The sequence below is a fragment of the Phyllobates terribilis genome, unplaced genomic scaffold (assembly GCF_046119375.1).
Source record: "Phyllobates terribilis strain yellow unplaced genomic scaffold, ASM4611937v1 Scaffold_1__5_contigs__length_1240528914, whole genome shotgun sequence".
In the NCBI taxonomy this organism is placed as follows: Eukaryota; Metazoa; Chordata; class Amphibia; order Anura; family Dendrobatidae; genus Phyllobates; species Phyllobates terribilis.
In genome coordinates this window covers 705,870,188-705,892,294 of record NW_027362761.1, presented here as the reverse complement: position 1 = coordinate 705,892,294, position 22,107 = coordinate 705,870,188, and the positions used below count along the sequence as shown (strand labels likewise).

The 22,107-nt window shown below is 42.2% G+C and overlaps 1 protein-coding gene and 1 long non-coding RNA gene across 5 annotated transcripts; one reads left to right on the top strand and one right to left on the bottom strand.

The window, feature by feature from the left end:
- Nucleotides 1-238: 238 nt before the first annotated feature.
- LOC141273739 (cold-inducible RNA-binding protein B) lies at nt 239-12,239 on the bottom strand. 3 transcript variants are annotated; one of them, XM_073686067.1, is made up of 8 exons: nt 12,086-12,239; nt 11,691-11,801; nt 7,508-7,614; nt 6,722-6,842; nt 6,288-6,378; nt 6,124-6,191; nt 560-651; nt 239-293 (listed from the first exon to the last, which is right to left on the bottom strand). In XM_073686067.1, exons 2-7 carry the CDS (start codon nt 11,791-11,793, stop codon nt 647-649), a joined length of 495 nt encoding a protein of 164 aa, XP_073542168.1. In that variant the 5' UTR covers nt 11,794-11,801; nt 12,086-12,239; the 3' UTR covers nt 239-293; nt 560-646. The 3 variants fall into 3 exon arrangements, with proteins under 3 accessions (XP_073542168.1, XP_073542159.1, XP_073542177.1); XM_073686058.1 differs by lacking the exons at nt 239-293; nt 560-651 and adding an exon at nt 5,169-5,893; XM_073686076.1 differs by lacking the exons at nt 239-293; nt 560-651 and adding an exon at nt 5,169-5,893 and having other exon boundaries at nt 6,737-6,842.
- Nucleotides 12,240-12,471: 232 nt separating this feature from the next.
- Nucleotides 12,472-21,738, top strand: LOC141273753 (uncharacterized). Of its 2 annotated transcripts, none has more exons than XR_012322133.1 (3): nt 12,472-12,643; nt 20,736-20,876; nt 21,448-21,738. It is a non-coding gene; the product is annotated as an uncharacterized lncRNA (long non-coding RNA). The 2 variants fall into 2 exon arrangements; XR_012322132.1 differs by having other exon boundaries at nt 12,473-12,650; nt 21,448-21,737.
- The last annotated feature ends 369 nt before the right edge of the window (nt 21,739-22,107 follow it).

The window sequence follows — 22,107 nt, the reverse complement described above, 5'->3', positions numbered from 1 at the left end:
GCTCAAGATGTGTTAAGTTTGGTTGAGCATATGGGATTTGGCTCAGGAAGACTTGATGGGGGTATTCACAGTTCTCCTGCAGTGTACAAAAAAAAAAAAAAGCTTCCCCTTCCTAAAGTTCAAGATTTTCTAAGCTGCAGTTTCAACCATACTTCATATGGCACAGATTAGCAGCATTCACACCTTTTGCAGTTTTCTTCCTAGAGAGGCCCCATCTATAGTAAGCAGAGAAACCACGTTTTATGCAAATAAAACTTTATTAACAATGACAGCCATTAAATTCATCGATGCACCTATGGATAAAAAAAAAAAAACACAATTAACATTGTTAAAAGGTTACTTTAAGTCTGAGTGTATACATACACTACAAATCAACTTTCTTAAATCCATAATCTCCTATGGACAGACACCATGCTCAAATTAGTTTAATATATGCAAAACTAGTGTTAAAACAGCTACACATCTTTGAGTGTTTTGCAGTAAAAGCTACCAATTTCCTGTCCCCACAGCCAGAGTCCGGAATATGTTTTTAATCACAAAATGTGATTTGGACACATACCTGGAATTCACACTTTGCAAACTTTATTAGCGTGTAGAGCTAGAATGCTAACCAACAATGGCACTTCTCAACCATAATTTATCAGCTTCATCCTGGAAAACAAAAAATACATAAAATTGGTGAGCTTGGAAGGAAACCAAAGATTAATAGATTCTTATAAGTATGTCACCACTTTTATTTTGACTGTAGCCTACTGAATGGCAGTGTCCAACAGTGACTGGGAAAGTAGAGGGGGTAAAATATGGCTATATATGCACATGTAGTGAAGTACTGAAGGAGAGAAAAAAAATAAAAATAAGACTTTGTAACAAGGAGTTTGCCAGTATTTTCTGGGTAATGGGCAGTAGGCAAACTGGCAAATTTCCAGACATGATGTTTTGTCAATGACAAGTAGCACAGTAGTACCAGATATTGTATAATTAAAGCTATTTGAATGTTTCACAGGCACATCATGAACTCAAGAAAGAGGGATGTGGACATGAGCAAAAGAGTTACCTCAAAATACCGGACTAATTCCACAACTGAACTAGCCAAGAGCAGCTTTCGTCAGGCTTCACAGGATGCACAACACTTGACTTCTCCAAGGACATTGCAGAGTCTGTATTCTAGCAGGAGATTCTCAAGGCAACAGATTTGTACTGACATTTAATCCCACCCTCTAAAGAGAATCTGAAGCCCACATCTGTAGCTAACTATTAGTGGTAACTTACTGCACATAGGCTTTAATACTAGTCCAATCCACAAATGCCACTCTCCTGGAAGCCCGGCCCAATATTCAGCCAGATAAATGAGCCATATGCCAGCTCACCATGACCAACTGTTGTTGGAACTCCTAGGCTCACGCCAAGTTAATGTCTTAGGAAAGCATGCCAGTAATGTATCTGGAAACACAGACCATTCTAGCAGCTTTAGCTTTGCACATGTCAAAGGGAATGTGCACCTATGGCTGCCTAGGCAATTGTCCCACGACAGCATCAGTAAATACTTTGTGCTGGACAGCATTTTTAAAGTTTAGTGGTACTGTAAGGGGACTCCAGTTTTGGCAATTTATAGCAGACTAGTTACCAAAAACTGCTTATTTTACTTGATTGTACAATTCCTGCATCCTAACTTTCATGTTAAGAGATTCTGTGCATGCTTAGCACCTTTCCATAACCACCAAGGACAGAAAGTTAAAATGCAGGATCTTGTGGGTCACATGAGACATTTCACAGCAGACTCCTGTGTGAATCATTAAACCAGTTTTGTGCAGTCTGACAAATTAAAGGGGTTGTCCACCACTTTAGATTACCCCCCCTCACCCCCCAATGTATCCCCCCAGCACGACAGACTTTGTAAATGCCATCCATTACAAATAATGCCCGTGAGCGGCGCCATCACTGGCCGCTCACAGGCATCACATGACCCCCGGCTGCAGCCAGCTCTGACATCCGCTGATGTCATGATAAGAAGGCAAAGACTTGGTTCTATGGTGGATGCCAGGCTGTGGGGGGGTTTACACCCCCCCTCCCCCCACTGCGCACTTTACCTCTCCCCATTCATTGGGAAAGCACGCAGTGGATGCTTGGTGTGACTGGGCCGAGTCACGCCTCACTTGTCGTGATTTCAGCAGGGGGGTCACGTGATGCCTGTGAGCAGCCACAGATTGCACCGTTCACAAGCATTATCTGCAACGGAAGGCATTTAAGTAATGCACAACTTTAAATTGACGTCCTACAAAAGCAACAAGTAAAAATAAATTGAAAATGTAAAAAGGACCAGTCACCAGGTTTTGCCAAGAGCAGCAAAATGTAGTGACAAATTGCCACAATGTGCCACTTACTGGGCTGCTTGCTGTAGTTTGATAGTATAGAAGAAATATATATTTCACAGGGGGACTAGTAGACGTGAGCTCTGTATTACCTCACCCCCAGATTACATAGACAGAAAGCAGTCAGTGGTGTGACCGAGGTTATACATATTCCAGATCTGAGATCTGACATCCTAGCAAGCAGAGCAGGATTCAACAACCATACTCATCCCTCATTGTGAAAGGTCGTTCTTGTGCCATGCCAAGATGTCACCTTGATGTTGTTACAAGTGACATTACAGCTAGAAAAGCTTGACATTTAGGTGGGGCCCTGCTGCCACTTTCTAATAAAAAAAAAAAAATAAATTATAGAAAAATAACCACTCAAGGCCATCCACTCTGGAATATGCTGATCACCAGACTTTATGAACAGAGTACCTACTACACAGCCATATTGCTAAACTTGGGTTATAACTATCTTACCAGTGGGTATCAACCTCTGACCTGGATACTTTAACTATGCTAAAGGGGTTGTCCCACAAACAAAGTCCATATCAAAAGATCTTGGAATAAAAAAAAAAAAAAAAAAAAAAATTCCTGTACTAAGCAACACTTCAAAACGTGCCCCTGCTATATCCTTTGTAATGGCAGTTTGACCATGCCAGGGACATGGTCTTATCATACCACACACACATCTCCTGGGCACGAAGATGATGCAAAAAGTACCAGTATTGCAACAGGGGATTGTAGCTGATTCTTTGTAAGAAAAAAAAAAAAAAAAAAAAAGGCTGGGAAATTCTTTAATAAAAAAAAAACCAAAAAAACAAAGTTTTACTTCAAAGAATGAATTATTTGCGCTTCCAGGCTTTCCCCATGTGTATACTCTTGCTTCTTCCTCTATCCAGGGGAGACAGCCATTAGGCTGTGCGCCCACGTAGCAGATTTGATGCAGAGCGTTTTTGCCTCTGGCAGAAGAAAAAAAAAAAAAAAAGTATATTCACCTCTCCAGCAGCCCCCGGCCACATCATCTCTTCAGCGTCCCGCAGTGTACTGTCAGGACCTGCGGTAACGTGACAATCAGCTGACTAAATGACGTCACCGCAGGTCCTGACAGTACACTGCAGGACGCTGAAGAGAGATGTGGCTGGGAGCAGACCAGGGGCCGCTGGAGAGGTGCATATACAGTTTGTTAACTTTTTATTTCTTTTTTTCACCGCGTGGTAGCCGGGATGAAGAGTTGTAGTCTTCTTCATCCCAGGTACCACACGCACCGCAATTACGCTGCAGCGTAATGGCAGTAGAAATGGTCATGCAGAGTTTTGCAAAGAAATGCGAATTCGGTGCACAAATTTGCACACATCCGAATTCACACTGCTTTGAATGGCAGACTGTTTTATAAGCGTTTGTGGCGGTAAAAACGCTACAAAGATGCTATGCGGGCACATAGCCGTACATAGGGGCAGTTATACTACTTAGCACAGGAACATTATTTTTAAACATCCAACTGTGGAACTTTAATTCCAAGATATTTGATTAAAATTAACTTTGATCGTGGGACAAATCCTTTAAGGATCAGGTCATAATTTGAATTCTCAACCTGGAGGAGAGTGGAAGAGCAAAGTAGCCAAGTTGCTGGAAACAGGCGATCGGTTTAACGTTTTAGCCCATACAAATGAGCTAATCAAGGAACATTACAGTAAATCACCTAGCATACAGGCAAAATATCTTACATAAGGGTTCTCCAGTGATCCGTTTCCTTAGCACCTTTACTTTGCAAATCACACTTTCCCTAGTGAGGCAACCACTATTGCAATGGCTTTCACCTTCTTACACAAACTGATCCTGGAATGTTAGGCAGGTGCCTGTGCAGTAGGGTAGCAGTGGCTCAGTGGTTAGTACTGCTGCTTTGCAGCGGTGTTCAAATACCACCAATGACAACATCTGCAAGGAGCTAGTGTGGGCTTCCTCCGGGTACTCTTGTTTCCTCCCACACTCCAAAGACTTCACTGAGGAATTTAGATTGTGGTCCCCAGTGTATGTAAAGCGCTGCAGCATATGATGGCACTATACAAGCAATGCCTAATAAGTAGTAAGTGAGTTCTGCTCTCCTTTACATGTACTCCACTAATAATGGTGTGGAGGAAAGATGAGGCCACAAACATCTGTGGCTAGTCTTTATAATAATGCAAGCATCTCTAAGTCACAACCATGGAGCTTCCTACTGCACATGCATCTGTCTCATCATTCTAGGACAAGTCTCCTGGTCAGTGTAACAAGGTGACAGCCATATTAATTGTATAGGGATTACCCCTCTAGACAATGGCGAATCTCAAATTAAAGGTTGTCCACTTTTTCATTGATGACCCATCCTTAGGATAGCTTCATTTTCTGATAGTGGTCGTGGCTGGGTACCAACATCCACCTCCTATGAGCGACTCCGCAATTGAGCAGTTTCAGTCAGCGGCCGCCGACACAGAGCAGCTGATTGGTGGGGGTGCTGGGCGTTCTATCCCTAGAATAGGTAATCAATGTCTGATCTGTTGGGATCTGTCAATGATGTAGTGGACAACCTCTTTAAATGCATTTTATAATGACCTTTCATATAGTCAATTACATTTTCTATTCCTGGAGAATCCCTTTAAGAACCTTCACAGTTTCCTCTAGTTTTTCTGAGATGTACAACAAAAGTGTGTGTGGGGGGGGGGCATTATATGGGACAACTGCTGCAGATTCAACTTTAAGTGTGAACCAGCAAAGCAACCTAATGGGATGACATCTACCTAATCAGTGTTGTGCAGAATGTAAATGTCAAGAGCAGCATTTCTTTTCAGATGGTCTTTTAATAGGCTTCGTGAAGCCAAATGAAAGTAAAAATACAATTTAGCCAATTACAATATTTGTATTTCTTTCAGTAAAAAAGGACAATATAAACAAACATTTTCAAGAACTTCTTGTGATATTACGAAATTAGATCGCTTTAGATATAGCAAGAAGGTATAGCCAATATTTACAATGCACCTTGGCTATACCCCACTTGTTATACTAAAGGATTCTCAGAGTCGTGTGCTTTAAAAAAAAAAAAAAAATTTAGTCCCAGGGTTAAGTCCCCCTTGACTCAATCAATACAGAACTTAAAGTTATCAAAAAGATAATGGTACAGAATAGTGCTTGTACATTAACTGACAATTCTGCTAATACAATATAGCTATACTGTGGGCAGGGACCAGTAGGTCAACAAGGCATAGGTCTGCCAATTTAAAACAGCAATAAGGAGCCCCCACCTGAGCAGCCCGATAGAACAGCAAACTCATAACATTAGAACCAAGTTAACAGTCGTAATGTTACAACTTAAAGGAAAAAAAAAAAAAAAAAAAAAACTGTTCCATGTACTACCAGTGAGGCTGTAAGGATAATTCAACAAGTTGATATAAAAGTGAACACAATTAGACTGACTACACATTAACTGTTATGCGAAGCTCCAAAAATCTTTATAAATACAGCCACTGGAAGGAGGATCTTGAGTCAGGAGTTTTAGTCGTGTGTAGCTGAGGACAAGAAGCAGGCACAGTTGTAATGTCACTTGAAGCACATGTCAGAACATTATACCCATCCCCTACACTAGTTGGCTAAACCCACCCACCACCCCCAAACCCCATGTAGAATGAGTACTACAGCACCATAGAGAAACAAGTTCAGGAAGCAAGACAAGGCTGCATTACTGACATTTAGCCTTTGATGTTAAACCATACATAGACCCTTTAGCCTAGTTACTTACCATAGCTGTCATAGCCATCTCTGTAGGATCCTCCTGATCTGTCACTATATCCCCCTTGACTCCTTCCACTATATACAAGAGAAAAAAAAAAAAAAAAAAAAAAAAAGTTACTACACAATTAAAGCAAGAAATTCATTTTGGTCACATTAATACTTGTATCTTACCCTCCATAATAATCTCTAGATCCACCACTTCCACCATAACCGCCACTCCTGTTATCAAAACGATTGCTTCCATAGCCTCTGTCTCCGCCACCTAAACGGGAAGAGCAGCATTAGTGTTAAGCAGTTCTAATAAATAAAAATTCACATTAAAGTGTTCATCTTGTAACCATCTTTACAATGTGTTTCTCAAAGCTTCACCCAAGAACTGCTAAGTGGAAAACCCCAACAGAAGATACATGAATGGCATCCAAGTGCTTTTAATTTTTTTTTTTTTGACAAAATGCATTTACTTTGTTGGGCATGTTTGATCCAAACACCCCATAGACTAACGAGGATGTGTTCTATCCAGGAAAAGTACTTAACATGCAGGAATAGACTTCTGAATGATGCCTTGAAAGACATTTTAAATTGTAGGCTATGAAAACATTAAATACCACGTCCTCGGCCACCTCGATAAAATCCTCGTCCTCCAGAGGATCCTCCCCTATAGCCTCCACGCCTGTCACCTGAAGACTTGCCAGCCTGATCAACACGGATCTGTCTTCCATCAACAGACTGAAAATGGAGAACTCAAGTCAGATTTCTTTGCCAAGTTATACTATCTGTTCAAATTTACATCCATTTGCTTGCCAAACTGGTTTCCATGCATGCATGTATCGTGCTACTTAAACATCACATTAGTTCTACTAGGAGAAACATTTGCACAACTTGTTGGACCAGTTTAGAGCTGTACTTTGACCAGGGAAAATTTATTTTACATACATAAAATAAAAACATGCCACTCACAAGTTTGCAACATAACTACATACATGCAACATTATCTCAAAAATCAAGTTATGTAGACATAAATCTTGTATCTTTTTACACAAGAGAGCAGGTACTCCAATGGCATTTTCATAACCAGAACAAAGGAAGTTACTGTGAAAAAGTACACAAGATCCCAATACTCATGGTTAGGCCACATTCAGTAGTTTACATCAGTACTTGCAAGCCAAAAATCAGAAGTGGAACACTCAGGAAAAGTATACTAGAAACATCACCACTTCTATCACCCACTCCTGGTTTTGGCTTACACAAACTGAAGTAAAATACATGTATGCAGGTGGACTTGGCACAAGTCCCAGCAGTGGGATCGGAAGCCATTTCAGATCAAGTCTATCCTGTGGCAAATAAGAAAAAAAAGCAGTTTAGGACACTGAAGAATCACAGACAAATCTCACCTTTCCATTCATAGCTTCCATGGCATCTTTTGCATCTTCTGGATTTTCAAATGTAACAAACCCAAAGCCCCTAGATCTCTTGGTCTCTCGGTCCTTCACAACCACCACTAGAGAAAAGAGGAAAAATGAATTAGCTATTCATCATAGGAAATAGAAACATTAGTCACTAGACCCACCGGTAGCAAAAATAAAGTGTTGAGTAGCATGACCATACAATCTACACTTTATTCCCATTAGGATTTTTTTTTTTTTTAAACCAGAAAGTTATAGAAATAAGCTGGCAGTATGACATCTGAAAACTGCTGACAGTTTATACCAGGGCTGTGGAGTCGGTATAAAATGGACAGACTCCTAAAATTGGATACAGTAGTTCAATGCAGTTTGTGGGGAATATTTTTCCATAAGAATTTGGGAAAGTTATGAAATGTCCTATAAATGTCTGTCCTATTCCTGATCTAAGGGTCTAGACTTTTAGCAGAGATGAATCTGTGCTACAGTAAATGTATCACTTAAACATGAGCCATGTATGAGGGAGTTGGTGTCGAAGTCACAGAAATTGAGTTGGAGGTTTGGCTTACCAACCGCACAGCCCTGATTTATACTCTACAACACATCCTCCATGTCTAGTGTGTCAGATGGTTGACAAAGCCACATGCTCTACATGGCTCTAGCAGTAAGGAACTCCAATCTGCTGTGAGATCACAGAAGTGTCCATCTGCACAGTTTGATGCCCAGTGGCACATCATTGTCCACGCCTGACAACATGGTAGCTGAGGTCATTTGTGTGACTTAAGGGAATCTCAGCAGGTTTTTACCATGTAAGATGAAGACTGAATGCTGTAGGGGTTAAAACACAGCTGTCTGATGACTCATCAACCTCAAATGGTTGTGTTTTCTTGCAATGATTTTAGCACCAGGATCCTACTGCTGGGACACAACAGCATATGACATCCCCCTCCTGTGATAGGCACCTCAGTGTCTATGGACATTGTGTATGCAGAGCCTGGGGGGGGCTTCAGCTCTGCAGTATTGCTAAATCTAAAAGCAGATTGTGGGCAGCTGTTCTGATACAATGTGAAAGCACCATTTGATTGTATTTAGGTACATACACCCACATCCGGTTTTGCAGGGGGGGGGGGGGTTGCACCCAAGACCCGACAGGGCTCACTGAGTAACTAAAGAGCATCCCAAGTGATACATTGTTGGATTCAGCTTCTACTTGCCTACATCAGGCTGCTCTCAGATGAAGTAGCAAAAACCTGTTGACCAAAAGAGAACCTACCTCAGCAGGATTTAGCCCCATAAACTAAAGGCATGGCTATAATGGTGCTGTGATGCTGATTAATATGATACCTGCCTGATGTGAAGGGATCCACTCAGTGGCTGCTGAATACTCACCGTATGAAGTATTCAGAAAATGACATCTGGGCTCTGGGGCAGGGTTTTCTCATTTACCCCCACTAGCCTCTTCTGTTTAAAGTGCAGGTCACAGATTATTCAGCGACTTTCCTCCTTTTTAAAATTCCGCCCAGTCTCCCTAATTGTGTGGACAGTGTGTGCAGTGGGAGCTGGCATCCTGTGAGCAGGACTTCAATAAAATGGTGCCAGAAGTGGAACATGTGTAGATCAAGATCCAGATCTGCACAGGTGCCACCTCCATGTTATTGAAGTCCTGCACACAGGATGCCAGCTTCCACTGATGGTCACTTGCCTCCTTTTTAAAATTTGCACTGCCAAGTAATCAGTGACATGCAGAAGAAACAGGAGGTGGAGAAGACCACACCCCCACAAGACCTCATTTTATGAAAACCTCATAAGGGGAGTATTCAGCAGCCATTGAGTAGATCCCTTCACATCAGGTATCATAATCAGCATCACAGTGCCATTATAGTCATGCCTTTAGTTTATAGGGCTAAATCCAGCTGACTGGTTCACTTTAAAAAGGAGTTGTCCAGTACTTTTTTCAATTGCCCCAATGTATTTAGCATGTGCCCATAAGTTTTTTTTTGTAATTACCTTTAGGTGTATGTATTGCCTGCGAACAGTGCTATAGCTGGCATGACTCAGTGCTGCGTTCCATGGTGGACACTGGGCTATGGGTGGGGTTACCCCACGAGTCACACCCAGCATGCACCATGCACTCTCCCTCTCCTCATTCATTGGAAAAGCATGCGGTGGATGCTTGGTGTGATGCGCGGGGTAACCCCACATCACGCCTCACTTGATGCGACATCAGCAGAAGAAAGCTGGCTGCCGTCGGGGGTCACGGTGATGCCTGTGAGTGGCCAGCTATAGCGCCACTCACAGGCAAGAAGGACAACTAAAAGGTAATTACAAAAACACTTATGGGCACATGCTAAATACACTGCTCAAAAAAATAAAGGGAACACTTAAACAGAATATAACTAGGGTAAATCAAACTTCTGTGAACTCAAACTGTCCACTTAGGAAGCAACACTGATTGACAATCAATTTCACATGCTGTTGTGCAAATGGAATAGACAATAGGTGGAAATTATTGGCAATTATCAAGACACACTCAATAAAGGAGTGGTTCTGCAGGTGGGGACCACAGACCACATCTCAGTACCAATGCTTTCTGGCTGATGTTTTGGTCACTTTTGAATGTTGGTTGTGCTTTCACACTCGTGGTAGCATGAGATGGACTCTACAACCCACAGAAGTCGCTCAGGTAGTGCAGCTCATCCAGGATGGCACATCAATGAGAGCTGTGGCAAGAAGGTTTGCTGCATCTGTCAGTGTAGTGTCCAGAGGCGCTACCAGGAGACGTGGAGGGGGCAACAACCCAGCAGCAGGACTGCTACCTCCACCTTTGTGCAAGGAGGAACAGGAGGAGCACTGTAAAATGACCTCCAGCAGGCAACACAAATGATACTGATGATGAAATCCATCCAGTGGTTCTTCTGTAATCGTTATTTTCAGTTCTGCATGTGCTCTCATTATGTACCTTTGTATTCCTATCTGTGCTTTGTGATAGGTCACTGCTTTCAGTGACCTGCCTGCTGTTTTAAGTATTGCCTGTGTAATTTCTGTTCAAAACTGAAAATTTAGCCACCACACTATGGCCACCACACATGCGCAGTAGCATTTGGTTGCCGAGAGAGGCTACTGTGCGGGTGCCATTTAGCTTTAGGAAAAAGGAGCACATGAATATCATTATGGCAGAACTGAAAAAAAAGACTACAGAAGAACCACTGCACGGATCTCAAAGGTATCATTTTACTCAATGTAATGTCACCCACCTGAGTGTATGTAGTTTACAAAGCACAGTCCTGCTGACAGGTGCACTTTAAGTCAGCATTAGTATGGGAAGGGAATATCCTGATGTAATTAAGACCGCCTGTGGCCTAGAGGCAGAGTGCTCAGTCAGAGCCTATACATAAACTGACCAGCACATGCAAAACAAGAAATAGGTGTGTACAGGTGCTTACTAGGAGCAGCTACCTCCATATAGAGTAACACTAACGCTAAGTATGCAAACATGAAACTTCTATTTTCTACAGCAGTAAGTTAGCTTACTTTTCATGTTAGCTTACTTTTCATGTTAGCTTACTTTTCATGTTAGCTTACTTTTCATGTTAGCTTACTTTTCATGTTAGCTTACTTAGCATTACAGAAGGCTACTTTATCATGTATGGAGATGGCTACTCTTAGTACACACCAATTTTCTGTTTTGGCAATGACGTTCTTGATTTGTATACATCCTTCAGAGGTTGCCAGAAGTCAGCATTACAATAACTAGTTACCAGGAGCAAATCCTACTCAAGGTCCCTTCAACATAAGAGCTAGTATCTCTCCAATAGAGGAGGAATGATGTGGCCAGTTCAACATTCCAAAACTGATAAGGGGCTCCCTTTCAGCCTGCCATTCTCAGGGACAGTGGGGGTCCAGGCAGACATGGCTCTGTAGTCACCTAGCCTGTAAGTGATGGGAATAACCCTGTAAGCACTCCCCCACTGTAGGTATTGCTACAAGGCAAGCTTGATTATACACGTGCTTAGAGACAACCCCCATAATTTAAGGTAACAGGAAGGGTTAACACCAGTCAGCAACTACAGGCCTTCCGGTGCCAGAGCGTCTGTGTGGGGGAGGGGGTGAGAAAAGAAACGATCCCACTAAGACAGCCTGGGCCTAGGAGGCATACAGCCGGGATAGCACTCACCTTCGGAGATCTGGCCATACTTGTTGAACACCTGCTCCAGACTCTGTTCATCGGTATCAAAGCTCAGTCCGCCGATAAAAAGCTTTCCTTCATCTGAAGACATGATGATCTCTATGGAGGAGACAACAGTTGGGGGTAACAACAGCTGAAGACTAGAAAATGGCGGCTGCCTAGATGCGCAGCATGCAACAACTGCACTCAAAATGGCGCCACCGAACAGGAAGTGGGAAAAACTAGACGGCACACAGAAGCAAAGCTCACAGACAAGTCCTCGCATTCAGCATGCCACTATATAAAAATAACAAGCGGCAAAACACCCGTTAACCATCAGACTAGAGGGTTTGTGAGACCGTGGCTACAAGCACCCAGCCCCGGAACACCACACGTTGCCTCACCTTAGTGTATCCGTGCCACACACCGCCTGCAAGTCAGCAATTCAGAGTACGTAGCAACCGCCCACCCCGTACTTATATAGCCAAGATGGCCCCGCCCTCCTCATGAATTATGCAACACGGCGGACTGAACCATTTATGCCACGGAGGTGACGTCTGTGCCTTTCAACGGCTTGTTCCTGGGTGTGTCTGCTAAAGCAATGCAGCGCTAAATAGGCTGTTGGTTGTACTGAAAAAAAAAGAAAATAAGCATGTGTGAAAGGGCTATTGTGCGAGCTACATTTCCATGAAAAGGGCTGCTTGTATCACAGCCCTACAGGAAGAGTGGGACTGACTCGTTACGTGAGGCATGACTAACTGCGGGGGAGGGGAGCATTGTCCGCCATTACGCGTGAGCCCAGAGGCGGCAGCAGGGCGTGTTGGCGCCATTTTAGATTCGGGGGTTGACTCCAGCTCACTGGCTGAAGCAGTTTCTTTGTGACATGGTGCTCAGGGCATACGGGCGTTATGGCTCCAATACGAGAAATCACCGTGTGACGTATGAAGTCATGACACTCGTGTGTGAGGAGTGAGCCTTCTTTCTATAGCTTCTATTGGGGTGGGGGTCTCAAAATGGCGGCTGCATGGAGGGTCATGTGTGGCGCTAGGGTAGAGCCTAGAATGTATTGTGTCCTGCAGGTCCTGACTGCAGCCCATATAAAAAAACATGCCCGAAATCCGCACAGTTCAGCAGTGTCTGACGCACTGCAGGCGTAGAGTTCATTAAATCACATCCACTGTGCTTGGACATTTACGCCGTGTTCAGATGTTGCCGAAATGCTGTGTTTTTTCAGCTGCTTTTTTGGAAGTCATTTTGCAAAAAATGCACGTGGCTTCACATCTGCACCAAAAAAACATCAAATAAGGGGGAAAAGGCATAAAAAATGTCAGCAAAAATGCAATAACCCGAGATGATTGTTATTGTGTTGTTTGGTGCGGACATCTACAGAAAACAAAAAACACAGTATTTATTCAGCCTGTGAACACGGCCTTGCAGACACAAAAAAGTCAGATGTCATATAGTGAAGCTACATACAAGATGAGAAAGTTCAATGAACAGAAAATAAATCCATAGATCCCAACTGAAATAAGCACGACGCACAGATGACATCATGCTAGCCCTGGCTAATCAAAAGCCGCGCCGGATGAGGGAAGGTAAGAGATTTGTGGCCTGTCCCGCTGCCACTGATCTAGACCGCAGTCCCGTTAATTGATCCGTTCAGCTCTAGTCCCAACTGTACCGGATACGGTGAACAGCCCCGTATAAATATATAACTGCCTTTCTGCTCCACTATCTGCAGCATGTGGTCTGAGGCACGGCAGGCACAATCTAGTAATGTCCTCATGTGTGGGCACGGCCGTCACAATCTAGTAATGTCCTTACGTGTGGTCTGGGGCACAGCAGGCACAATCTAGTAATGTCCTCACCTGTGGTCTGGGGCTCGGCGGGCACAATCTAGTAATGTCCTCACTTGTGGTCTGAGGCACGGCAGGCATAATCTAGTAATGTCCTCACTTGTGGTCTGGGGCACGGTGGGCACAATCTAGTAATGTCCTCACTTGTGGTCTGAGGCACGGCAGGCACAATTTAGTAATGTCCTCACTTGTGGTCTGGGGCACGGCAGGCACAATCTAGTAATGTCCTCACTTGTGGTCTGGGGCACGGTGGGCACAATCTAGTAATGTCCTCACTTGTGGTCTGGGGCACGGCAGGCACAATCTAGTAATGTCCTCACCTGTGGTCTGGGGCTCGGCGGGCACAATCTAGTAATGTCCTCACTTGTGGTCTGAGGCACGGCAGGCATAATCTAGTAATGTCCTCACTTGTGGTCTGGGGCACGGTGGGCACAATCTAGTAATGTCCTCACTTGTGGTCTGAGGCACGGCAGGCACAATTTAGTAATGTCCTCACGTGTGGTCTGGGGCACGGTGGGCACAATCTAGTAATGTCCTCACTTGTGGTCTGAGGCACGGCAGGCACAATTTAGTAATGACCTCACGTGTGGTCTGAGGCACGGCAGGCACAATCTAGTAATGTCCTCGTGTGGGCACGGCCATCACAATCTAGTAATGTCCTCACTTGTGGTCTGAGGCACGGCAGGCACAATTTAGTAATGTCCTCACGTGTGGTCTGGGGCACAGCAGGCACAATCTAGTAATGTCCTCACTTGTGGTCTGGGGCACGGCGGGCACAATCTAGTAATGTCCTCACTTGTGGTCTGAGGCATGGCAGGCACAATTTAGTAATGTCCTCACGTGTGGTCTGGGGCCTTGGCAGGCACAATCTAGTAATGTCCTCACGTGTGTAATGGGGCACGGCAGGCAAAATCTAGTAATGTCCTCACTTGTGGTCTGAGGCACGGCAGTCACAATCTAGTAATGTCCTCACTTGTGGTCTGGGGCACAGCAGGCACAATCTAGTAATGTCCTCACTTGTGGTCTGGGGCACGGTGGGCACAATCTAGTAATGTCCTCACTTGTGGTCTGGGGCACGGTGGGCACAATCTAGTAATGTCTTCACTTGTGGTCTGAGGCACGGCAGGCACAATTTAGTAATGTCCTTACGTGTGGTCTGGGGCACGGTGGGCACAATCTAGTAATGTCCTCACGTGTGGTCTGAGGCACGGCAGGCACAAACTAGTAATGAAAAAAAAGTTGAAGAAACCAGCTTCCAAAAGTGCAAATATTTATTGAAGCAAATCCACGCAGTTTAAATATTTCCAAATTACATTGGGGAATCTCACATGGAAAAAACGCAACGCATTTCAAACACAGAGCTGTGTTCTTTGTCAAAGCTAACATGCATATGACACTCTATAGTATTATATCCAATAACAACCAATCAGATCGATATGCTTGGTCACATGAGAGTGTGAATAGGGTGCATAATTAGTGTGAGCCAATCACATAAAATGGAAAAAACAATAAAACCATTATGGAGAGAAAGAACAAAAAAGAGATAAAATTTATTTTAACATAGAATGTTACATGAAATAAATAAAATAAACTGAACGATTAAGTGAGTGGGTTGACTCGCTTTTGCAACCATTATCACAACGAACAGCTGGTTTTCTCAAAGATACTGGAGATGTATTGGGACAACTTTCTAATATAGTTTGGAGACAAGATTTTGCATGGATTGCTTTGACGCAACGGCATTATATACCTCAATCCCCCGAGAAATTGCAGTGGAAGCACTCTCATATCATCTGAAAAAATATAGTGATTATACGGAAGACCTATGTACATTTATTATACAAGTGGTCAATTTTCTTATGACATGTAATTATTTTTCTTTTGATGGCCAATATTATTTACAATCGAGAGGCGTGTCAATGGGTGCTAAACACTCTCCATCATTAGCCAATCTAGTTATGGCCTATTGGGAGGAAGGTTATCTTTACAGTACTGATAATCCTTTTACCAAACACCTGGTTTGGTATGGCAGGTACATAGATGACCTACTGTTCGTTTGGTCGGGCGATGTGTCTGCCATACCCGACTTTGTGCAATATTTAGATGTCAATCATTGCAATCTGACATTTACGCATAGGGTTGAAATTTCTGCCATTTCATTTTTGGATTTGAATTTGCGGGGCATTCCAGATCAACACATATTGACTAGTACTTACTGTAAACCACAGTCTGGAAATACTATTTTGCATGCAAGTAGTAGTCATCCGCCCCATACTATCAAAGCATTACCTGTGGGTGAATTTACACGTGTTGCAAGGAACTGCAATGATAAAAAAAACACTCTATCTACAGAACTTACACATACATGGTCCAAACTTTCAGAAAGGGGGTATCCTAAATGGACCCTGAATAGAGCCAAACATATAATCAAACACAAGAGACACCAAAATTTGGGACCACGTATTGTTCACAATAATTCTAATAGACTAGTCCTGTCATTGCAGTATAGCCCTCAGTTTAATATAATCAAATCTATTTTTTTCAAACACATATCCATTTTGTATGAGGATGCAACTTTATCTAAAATTTTACAATCCAATTGCTCTGTAGTAGCAAGGAGAGGTGTCACTATTGGTAACATCATTTCACCGTCTTTTTTCTCCTCTAATAATTTAAAAAGTAATACTTGGCTAAATTACTCTGGTTTCTATAAGTGCGGCCAAAATAGATGTCGGACATGCAAATATACATCAGCTACTAAAGAATTTTTCAATTATAACCACACAGAAACTATCAAAATCAAAGGACACATAAATTGTAACAGCACAAATGTGGTTTATATAATTCTATGCTAAATTTGTGATCTTATATATGTTGGTTGCACAACAAGAAATCTTAAAGTTCGCATTTCAGAACATTTAACTGATATATCTTCTCTTTCTAGTACCAACCGTAATATTTCACATGCCTCTAGGCATTTTATTTAATTTCACCAGAGATCGTGCAGTTCTCTACAGGTCATTGGTATAGAGAGGGTTAAACCTGCACATCGAGGAGGAGATTCCAGACACCGTTTACTCACCAGAGAAGCATTCTGGATTTACAACCTTGGATCCCGTTTCCCAGACGGACTCAATGCACGCCGTGAAATCATATTTCATTATTGATTCTACTTCATTTTTCTGTCAGTTTATTTTATTTATTTCATGTAACATTCTATGTTAAAATGAATTTTATCTCTTTTTTTGTTCTTTCTCTCCATAATGGTTTTATTGTTTTTTCCATTTTATGTGATTGGCTCACACTAATTATGCACCCTATTCACACTCTCATGTGACCAAGCATATCGATCTGATTGGTTGTTATTGGATATAATACTATAGAGTGTCATATGCATGTTAGCTTTGACAAAGAACACAGCTCTGTGTTCGAAACGCGTTGCGTTTTTTCCATGTGAGATTCCCCTATGTAATTTGGAAATTTTTAAACTGCGTGGATTTGCTTCAATAAATATTTGCACTTTTGGAAGCTGGTTTCTTCAACTTTTTTTTCATGCAAACACGTGAGGCCACACGTACCCGTGCTTCCTTCCAAAGCCTACAGCAATCAGGTGAGCTGAATCTACTTTCCTCTTTTTTCACAAACTAGTAATGTCCTCACTTGTGGTCTGGGGCACGGCAGGCACAATCTAGTAATGTCCTCACTTGTCTGGGGTACGGCAGGCACAATCTAGTAATGTCCTCGTGTGGTCTGGGGCACGGTGGGCACAATCTAGTAATGTCCTCATGTGTGGTCTGGGGCACGGCAGACACAATCTAGTAATGTCCTCACGTGTGGTCTGAGGCACGGCAGGCACAATCTAGTAATGTCCTCACTTGTGGTCTGAGGCACGGCAGGCACAATCTAGTAATGTCATGTGTGGTCTGGGGCACGGCAGGCACAATCTAGTAACGTTCTCACGTGTGGTCTGGGGCACGGCAGGCACAATCTAGTAACGTCCTCACTTGTGGTCTGAGGCACGGCAGGCACAATCTAGTAACGTCCTCATGTGTGGTCTGGGGCACGGCAGGCACTATCTAGTAACGTCCTCATGTGTTGTCTGGGGCATGGCAAGCACAATCTAGTAACGTCCTCACTTGTGGTCTGGGGCACGGCAGGCACTAACTAGTAAAGTCCTCACTTGTGGTCTGAGGGACATTCTATAGGCACTATCTAGTAAAGTCCTCACGTGTGGTCTGAGGGACATTCTAGTAATGTCCTCATGTGTGGTCTGGGCCACGGCAGGCACTATCTAGTAACGTCCTCATGTTTTGTCTGGGGCACGGCAGGCACTAACTAGTAAAGTCCTCACTTGTGGTCTGAGGGACATTCTAGTAATGTCCTCACGTGTTGGCTGGGGCACGGCAGGCACTATCTAGTAATGTCCTCATGTGTTGTCTGGGGCACGGCAGGCACTATCTAGTAATGTCCTCGTGTGGTCTGGGGCACGGCAGGCACTATCTAGTAACGTCCTCATGTGTGGTCTGGGTCATGGCAGGCACTATCTAGTAACGTCCTCGTGTTGTCTGGGGCATGGCAAGCACAATCTAGTAACGTCTAGTAAAGTCCTCACGTGTGGTCTGAGGGACAATCTAGTAATGTCGCCACGTGTGGTTCGAGGCACTGCAGACACAATCTAGTAAAGTCCTCACGTGTGGTCTGAGGGACATTCTAAACGTCCTCACGTGTGGTTCGAGGCACGGCAGGCAATATCTAGTAACGGCCTCATGTCGCTTCCAATCTGACGTATTAGCTGAATGGTAAAGGAGGGAGCAATCATGTCTGTCTTCCACCATCATATTCAACAGTAAATAACATTATAATCTCAGTGACACCATACCAGCTACGAGGTCTGGCGTTATAGATGCACCTGAAGGAGAGGCCTGGACCCACCAGAGGATTCTCCACAGAGACAGTCTAACGATGAAGTCTATGGCTTCTAAAATTATATTGTAATTGGAAAACTGCAACATTTCACATTTAAACATATATGATGAAGTGAGACAAACTGCCTGCAGATCAGCCATCCTGAATATTTAAATAACATTTTTTTGATGGTTAAAAATGTTAATTTTAAACCTAAAAAAACAAAAGCAGCACAAAAATTGTAGCAGGAGGTGCTAAGCCACCCAGGTACGTACCATACCTATGAATATCCACAAAAATTGGGAGGAAGCACACAAATAGAAAATGAAAAAAATATCTGATTTATTAGCCTATGTAGCTGTGGCGACGTTTCGGTCCAATATTGTGGACCTTTCTCAAGCAATGTGAAAGTGTGAGATATTTAAGGCTGCTCATTCACAACAATAATTAGCAGCAATTTACATAGACATTTATTTTTATACATGACTTACATTACATTAACATGATTATTCCATATATGATATACTGTGTAAACATTAAATAAAGTGTCAAAGTGCAGTAAAGTGACCAATATTTATATAAAAAGCAGTAAAATTCATTTATCAGCATAATTGATCATACACCAGCTGTGTATGTTTAATTAACAACATGACTCACCCCACATTATATGTAGATCGCGCCATAACTCTGCGTCTATATTAATGCTAATGCGCATGTGTGGAAGGAATATATCACTTTTGGAACGCATTTGCTCTCCAGCAACCGGAAGAGCCGGCGCCATGTTATATCTTGGAGCGCACCTGCGCTCCAGCAGCCGGAAATACCGGCGCCATATTTGATATCAGTGACTGTGCATGCGTAAAATGATGACAGCACAGTCCTCACAAGACTCAGAGGAAAAATGCCATTATCGATCAGGGCAAATTGTCAGGAATATGGAGGAAAGGCGTACAGCACATATATAAATTCAAAGAAGATAACTCCAAATAGATACAGAGTTCTAGGGTGCAAGTTAAATAAAACAGAAGATTCATCATTTTAACTGTATAGAGTGGAATAAAAGAGTAAAAGCTGTCAAAACCTAGGAGGCATGGGAACACCCCCCATTAGCTGAGGATGGCAACCCAGTGGCCTAAAGGGGATGGGAGACACGTACCCAAAGGGCACTAATCTCTACCTTCCCACAAACCAAGGCTGAGTTACAGCATGTTTACCCACAAGCACTGTTATATAGCAACCCCATTATCATTTTCTCAAATCAATATTTCAAATAAATAGTATAATTAGATAATATTCCTGTACAAACATTGCGCTATATTAATTCAAAAACTAACAACAATTAGATATGTATAAATTAATCATTTTGAATGGGGATGAATCATGTCTTCAAAGATCCAAAAGTGGTGATTGATCTATAAGAGAAGAAAACATAACTTCATAAAAAAATCGGTCTAATAATCACATCACAGAAGATAATCAAGGTGTAAGGAATTATCCATGAAAACTCCTGAATAAATGGAAAAAGGAAGTGAATCGAATTGTTCTTCTTCATAGAACAACTAGAAAAGTTACAACTTTGGATACGATACCATTGGTAACTTCATTTTGTAAGGAGAGTAAGATGGTGGCGAGTATTGTAAAACACCATTGGCCAATGTTAAACAGATGTTTACCTGATATTAAAGAATTTAAAGCTCCTCCTCTGATCTCTTATAAATGTGCCAAAAATATTAAAGACAGACTGATCCGGGCGGACATTGGTTCTCAAAAAAGGGGAGCTCAGAACACATTGACAGGACAACGAAGGACGGGTTGTTTCCCCTGTCTTAATTGTGCTCACATACAAAAGGGAAATACATTTCAACATCCCAATAATGGTGAGATTTATCACATTAATCATTTTCTTACATGTACATCAGACCATGTCATCTATTTATTGCAGTGCCCGTGCAATCTTCTTTATGTTGGAGAGACGATTAGGAAGAAAAGACTTGACTTATCTGTTCCTAAACACTTTACTGAGATGAGACATTTAGAAAAACAACTGAGATTTAGAATCATTGACCATATACCACCTTTGTGACGTGGGGGCATAGAGTACGTTTGTTGAAAATAAAAGAATTAGAATGGATTAGGCGATTGAATACACTAAAACCATTTAGATTAAATGTGGATTATAAATTGAGTATTACTCTTTAGGTTTGACTGTTTGCCCGTTCCTTACTTGTGATTATCTTCTGTGATATGATTATTAGACAGATTTTTAATGAAGTTATGTTTTCTTCTCTTATAGATCAATCACCACTGTTGGATCTTTGAAGACATGATTCATCCCCATTTAAAAATGATTAATTAACCTCTTTACAACCCAAGGTGGTTTGCACGTTAATGACCAGGCCAATTTTTACAATTCTGACCACTGTCACTTTATGAGGTAATTACTCTGGAACGCTTAAACAGATCCCCCTGATTCTGAGATTGTTTTTTCGTGACTTATTGTACTTCATGATTGTGGTAAAATTTCTTCAATATCACTTGCGTTTATTTGTGAAAAAAACGGAAATTTGGCGAAAATTTTCAAAATTTGAATTTTTATGCCCTTAAATCAGAGAGATATGTCACACAAAATAGTTAATAAATAACATTTCCCACATGTCTACTTTACATCAGCACAATTTTGGAACCAACATTTTTTTTTTTATTAGGGATTAAGGGTTAAAAGTTGACCAGTGATTTCTCATTTTTCCAACAAAATTTACAAAACCATTTTTTTAGGGACCACATCACATTTGAAGTCACTTTGAGGGGTCTTTATGACAGAAAATACCCAAAAGTGACACCATTCTAAAAACTACACCCCTCAAGGTGCTCAAAACCACATTCAAGAACTTTATTAACCCTTCAGGTGCTTCACAGTAATTTTTGGAATGTGTAAGAAAAAAATTAACATTTAACTTTTTTGACAAAAATGTTACTTTAGACCCAATTTTTTTTATTTTTTGCAGGGGTAACAGGAAAAAATGGACACCAAAATTTGTTGTGCAATTTCCCCTGAGCACGCAGATACCCCATACGTGGGGAAAAAACACTGTTTGGGCGCACGGCAGGGTTCGGAAGGGAAGGAACGCCATTTGACTTTTTGATTGTAAAATTTGCTTGAATAATTAGCGGACACCATGTTGCATTTGGAGATCCCCTGATGTGCCTAAGCAGTGGAAATCTCCCACAAGTGACACCATTTTGGAAACTAGACCCCTCAAGTAACATATCTAGATGTGTGGTGAGAAGTTTAGAACATTGAGCCGTAAAAATAAAATTTTCAAATTTTTGCAACAAAAATGTTTTTCAGCCTCCAATTTTGCATTTTCTTGAGGGTAACAGGAGAAATTGCACCATGCAATTTGTTGTGCAATTCCTCCTAAGCACGCCGATATCCCATATGTGGGGGAAAACCACTGTTTGGGCGCACGGATGGGCTCGGAAGAGAAGGAGCGCCATTTGACTTTTTGAATGTAAAATTTGCTTGAATAATTAGCGGATGTGCCCCTGATGTGCCTAAACAGTGGAAAACCCCCACAAGTGACACCATTTTGGAAACTAGACCCCTCAGGGAACTTATCTAGATGTGTGGTGAGCATCCTGAACCCCCAAGTGCTTTACAGAAG